Source organism: Gopherus flavomarginatus, chromosome 15 (genome assembly GCF_025201925.1).
Source record: "Gopherus flavomarginatus isolate rGopFla2 chromosome 15, rGopFla2.mat.asm, whole genome shotgun sequence".
NCBI lineage: Eukaryota > Metazoa > Chordata > Testudines > Testudinidae > Gopherus > Gopherus flavomarginatus.
Window position 1 is genome coordinate 29,417,150 of NC_066631.1, and position 5,869 is coordinate 29,423,018.

Sequence of the window (5,869 nt, forward strand, 5' to 3'; positions counted from 1 at the left end):
CTCGGCCAAGCAGTGGGGCTGCCCCTGGCGCGCCTGACCGAACCGCCCCACACACAGAGGCTGACCTCGCCCCCGTAAAGAGCGAACGCCCGCCTGGAGCTCGCGCTACACAGCTCCGCGGCAACGGCCGTTTCCGAGTAGGGATTCACGGCGTTCTCGTGCACGGATTCCTGCAGGCACCTGTGTAGTCTCCTCGGGCCCTTGGCACGTAGGGCCCTTAGGGAAGGTCGCCCTAACCATGGCTTGACCATAGGGGAAGGACCCAGGCTCGGCCGCCATATTGTGTGTGGCAACAGGCTCAAGCGCTTGATTGGGCTTTCTGATCAGCTGAGCCCATAGCAAATGGCTCAGGCCCTGCTGCCGCGTCCCCGCTCATCTTTCCCCCACCACTGCAGGAGTCATCGTAATAACTGAAAACTCAGTAAACACGGGAGAGGGGGGCACTGCACAGGAAATTAAATACTCATTACTGTATTTATAAAGTTCCCTCGGCTGTAACACGGGAGATACGGCATGGAAATTAAATATAGTTATATGTACTGTGTTTGCAAAGCTCCCCCATCCCACTTGGCCCCTTACTGGGGATGCTGCAAAGGAATTAAAATAATAAGTATTTGCAAAGCTCTCCCCATCCTGTCCAACAGGGTGTTCAGGATGCTGTCTAAAAAACTGATAGGATAGCAACACACCATATGATAGTAAGGTCTTAAAGAGGGGAGGGATTCAGTGGTTTGAGAATCAGCCTGCTGAAACGCAAGATTGTGAGTTCAATCATTTAGAGATCTGGATCAAAAATCTATCAAGGGATTGGTCCTGCTTTGAACAGGGGGTTGGACTAGATGACCTCCTGAGGTCGCTTCCAACCCTGATAATCTATGTTGGGATTGGGAATATTAATTCATCAAAAAGCTTGATCCTGCTGTTTGCACTCACTCCCCCAAAACCAAATAAAACCCCCAGTAACGAACAAAACAGACCAACAAGAGAGCTATTGCGTTTCGCTTTCGGATAGTGAATCCTCACTAGCTAGCTGTCAAAGTACAACACTGTAAAGCAAGTTCAGGCTTGGGATAAACAGCATGAGAGGGTGAGTCCTGCAGAGGGCTCTGATAAATCTGTCAGCATTTGTACCAGCTAGAGCTTCTCGAGGGTTTGTGGCTCCAGTTCTAAACACAGTCCTGGCTCTATCCATCCAGCACGTCCTTCGCCTCCATGCACCCCTCTTTGCTGGACCGAGGCTCTGGTGAATTGCAACAGTCACACCTGGAGGGCACAACCGCATGGCGCAGCGGGCCAGGTCTGCCCGCTAGAGGGCAGGCGGCGGCCACGTAACTCGCACGTGGCGGGGGGACCCTGCAAAGTGCGCAGGCGCGGAAGGGCCATGTCCCAGGCTCCGAGCAAAGGGCTGCACCGGCCCCGCGCAGCACAACGAGGCAGCGCAGCAGGGATGGAATGGGGCGGGTACGCGACCTCCCCGCGAGTGGGCGGTGCCAGCGCACGTGTGGGTCACGTGGGGCGGGGCGTGACGTAACGCTCTCCTAACAGTGCGCAGAGGGGGCGGGAGGATTCTGAGAAGATGGCGGCGCTGCGGCTAACGGGGGGCCGGGCTGCTGCCGCTCTGCTGAGACCCGGGCCCATGGGGCTGGCGGGCCCCGCCGCGGGGTATCACGAGAAGGTCGGTGCGGGGCTGGGGAGTGGGAGCAGCATCGGGGGGTGGGGGGTGGGAGCAGCATTGGGGGATGGGGGGTGCGGGACGGGGGGGGTAAGGGAATGGGGGGGTGGGAGCAGCATTGGGGGTGAAGAGGGGGATGGGGTGAGATCCTGAGAGTTGTACGGAGACCTTGGGGGTGGGAGATGAGAAAGGGGTCTGGCTGTTGGGGGACAAAGGGGCTCTCAGCCAGTGCATGGGGGTTCATAAGCCCCCATCTTTGGGGTTGGGTCAGCTGTGCCTTGCCCTTTGCTGGGCTTTGTCTGATGCATGTTTTAAACTGCGCAGGCTGTATGAGCACTTTCCCGGCCGGGGACTGTAGACACCATAGTCATTGTAGATCAAATTCCCTTGTAGGTAGTGGATCACTATGAGAATCCTAGAAACGTGGGCTCCCTTGATAAGGGTGCAAAGAACGTTGGCACTGGATTAGTGGGTGCTCCTGCCTGTGGCGATGTGATGAAACTACAGGTGAGCTTACAAATACATAACGTCTTGCTTATTCCTGTGTCGCTAACAAATGCTAATTTTGTTATCTAGTGACTTGAAGTTAAGCTGTATATATTTATAGCTCCAGTCACAGAGAGAGAATTCTAGTATAATTAATATTATGAATTGACCACACTGATTATATTGACAATCATAAGTTGTTTGCAAGAAAGAACAGCTGATGATGAGACAAAGTAATATTACAAAATGGAAAGCTATGGAATATGAGCTTCCTTAAATGAGAGCCACCTAATCATGATACTTCTGTCAGAAAATTCTCATCTAATGATATTACAAGTAGCACCTTATGCTAGAGAGAGGTTTCTGCCTTGTTTATACATCTGATAGCACTTTGTGAATGTTCACTGTTTCCCATGTATTGTCATTTCCCCCATTGTTGTTTTTGTGGATTCTTCACACAACATAAGGTGGGGGGGGGTGGGATTAAAAAAGGAAAATGTTCTGGTAAAACCACAAAGAATAAAAGGAGGATTCAGGGGCAGGTTTCAGATCTGCAGACTGCTTTTAACTCACCTTTTGCACCTAAGTAGACTGTAAATGGATTTTGTCCTCTGAAGACTACCAGTAACTGCAGCTTAAACTATTAGTAAAATAACTTTCTATTTCTAGAACTAAAATGTAAATGTTTTACAACATTCCTTGCCTCAATCCTAGGCCCTACCTGTCCTGCTTGACTGAACACCAGGGAAAAGGGAATCTTGCCCCAGACTTCTGTATGACTAGGCTCAATTAAACCATTATCCAGTTGAGTCCTCTTCAGTGTTATTAGTACAAGAATGTGATATCAACGGAACTGATGTCATTGAAACTCTTGCAGGTTGAAGTGGATAAAAATGGAAAAATTATTGATGCAAGATTCAAAACATTTGGCTGTGGATCAGCAATTGCCTCAAGCTCATTGGCCACAGAATGGATTAAAGGAAAAACGGTAAAACTGACTTCACACCTATGAAAGAGCAAATTACACAGGAGCTGGCAGCAGTCTCCAGAGGTTGCTATTAATGCTACACCATCCATTATCGGAGACCATATGTGGAACAGTGGTCTGAAAAGCATAGTATGGAGTTTACATTTTACCTAGCGTGAATTTTTTTTTTCCTTGAATGAGGGAGATTAAGAATCTTTTCCATCCCTATCATGGGAATTTGACTTTTCTAGTTCAGTAGTTTTAATTTTCATTTCTGGAAAGGCAGCTCGCTCTTAGGTAACTTGATGATTTTCAGAATGGCCGTAGCGTACATAGCCAGAAATAATTTATGTATATCTCTTCCCCACAAGCACCATGACTTCTTCCAACAAATAAGAAGCTCTTATGAGATTATTTAGGTTTCTAACTATCCTTTTCCCATCAGTCTAAAACATCAAGTTGTCAGTCTTATACGCATAGTGCTATACAGCTGTAAATGCACAAACTGCCAATATAGGTTCCTTGTAAGGTCACAGCCTGGAACACTAGTGTGTGCCTTGACTTCGGTCATCTGCGACTGTTCATTTGAAAACCTCTGTAAATCTAGTATTTTGGGATGGAAGGAGAATGGGAAAGATGTTGATGGGGTGGTTATGTCAATTTGTTTATACACAATCCTTTAAAATACTTGTGCACCATCATTGAGTATAACGAAATAATTCTTCCTATGTTTCTCTCTGAACCCCCATCCTGAAGGCTAGTCCTCAAAACACCCTTTCACAAATCTGTGGCACATGTACACCACCTCAGGTGTTTGGTGACAAGCAGTCAATCTTATATTAACAGGTTTATACATTTCAGGTTGATGAAGCCTTGAAGATCAGAAATACTGATATTGCTAAAGAGCTCTGCCTTCCTCCGGTTAAACTACACTGTTCTAGTAAGTCACAAGTTAAATACAGATTGTTTAAACACCGAACTATTTTAAAAATTAAAATCTGTGTTGTCTGACGAAGCCCGGAAGCTTGGTATAACTTACTGCAATTTGACTCTAGACTCTAGCTCTTACTGTTGTGGTCTCTAGGTATTTGCAGAGGATTTACATGGGTGCATCAGGATGTAACTAGTGTTACCGGTCTTCTGAGTCTGCCATAAGTTCTCCCAAGTCAAGTGCCCAGTTCTACTGATCTCTTTTTAAAGGTGACCTGCAAAAGAAACAAATCGGGGGTTGGCTGCTTTGGGAGGTACAATGAAGGCCTAGAAGACATTCTGCTTTTATTTTTACTTTAGAAACCAGGTCTTTCATCTAGAAGAGTCAGTGGTGACTAGAGAACTAGTGAAGTGACATCAAAGAGCCAAAAATTGAAACCTGAGCATTTAATCAGAAAGAGTCTTGTCTGACCAGTTTTCCTTTCTCCAAAATATTAGTCATGGACTTTAAAGATTCAGTGTAAGTTCAGAAACAAATGACTACCAGAATTTCTGAAGCTGGTATGGCAAAGCAGAAAAGATGGCATAGGCCCTGTTTTTTTATTTTTATTTATTTTATATATATAATAAATAAAAACCTCATTTGTTGGCTCCCTTGAAAGGAACATAACCCAGATTAAGGATGTTGAATGAGATAGATGTGCAGTCATTTGGCAAATGGAAGAGGGGAGAAGCCGGGGGTGTCTGTCTAAAACTTCAGTTAATTCCTCAGAAAATTAAGAGCATTTCCTCAACTAAGGAATAGTGCAGGCAGAAGCCAGGGCAAGCTTTGCTGTAGAAACTCTTCTCGTGTATCTCAGCTGTGACTTGCAAGAAGATCTAGCCGCCTCTGTTTCTGCTAGTGTCCCTGCTGTATAGTCTTACAGTGTATTTGACACATTTTTAGAAAGTGGATCATTCCCCCTCCCCCTTACTTACAAACAAGTTTCAAAGTGCTCATTCTCTCTTTTGCTTTTCAGTGCTAGCTGAAGATGCAATCAAGGCTGCTCTGGCAGATTACAAGTTGAAACAGGATCCTAAGAAAGAAGAGCCAGAGAAGAAAGCAGCCAAAGCCTAAACCTGTGTGAGACTGTAAAGCTTGCTTTCTCATTCCACTTAAATGTACAGTGCAATTACTTTAGATGTTAGAGATGAGAACCAGTGCAGTACTAAATGAAGCTGTAAGACGCACATAAGAGATGCACAATGTTTCACTGTTCCACATGTATTAAAGCACCGTTGTGGTGCTCAAATTACTGGAATTTTTTTGAGTTTATTTCAGCATACGCTACTGTCCTATCTTGACTTCTTAAGTGTACAGGTGAAGGAGACAGAGGTCTGAGTGTGACAGTTGAGTTTTCAGCAATGAAAATCCTGGGGTTTCAAATGTTGGAAGGGCTAAAAGTCAAAGACTAAATGTATAGTTTTGCCTAAGGTTTTGTATAGAGAAGGATTATATTGAAAAGTGTTTTGCCTTGATCTGAATGTTTATGCAGGAAATTGCAGATCAGTTTTATTGCATATGCTGTATATAATATATTAAACAGTCTATGGTGATTCCTGTTGGGTACAGTTGTGTTAAGTCCATTTCACTGACTCTTTGGGGCATTCATATCCATCCACTGTACAGTTAGTTTCCTAGCATTTCAAAACTTAGGGAATATCTGTTTAAAGGCTACTTCAAAAAACAAACAACCCACCCTGTTTCATCCTGTGGCATTTAACAACCAAAAACTGAACTGAAAGAGCAGGTAATGGCCACTTGAGGGCAGTAC

At 45.2% G+C, this 5,869-nt stretch overlaps 1 protein-coding gene across 1 annotated transcript; it reads left to right on the forward strand.

Moving 5' to 3' along the window:
* The first annotated feature begins 1,554 nt into the window (after positions 1-1,554).
* Positions 1,555-5,664, forward strand: ISCU (iron-sulfur cluster assembly enzyme). The gene is made up of 5 exons (XM_050924234.1): positions 1,555-1,675; positions 2,066-2,179; positions 3,036-3,146; positions 3,987-4,065; positions 5,075-5,664. The coding sequence occupies exons 1-5, from the start codon at positions 1,577-1,579 to the stop codon at positions 5,170-5,172; spliced, it is 501 nt and encodes a 166-aa protein (XP_050780191.1). The 5' UTR covers positions 1,555-1,576; the 3' UTR covers positions 5,173-5,664.
* Positions 5,665-5,869: the final 205 nt, after the last annotated feature.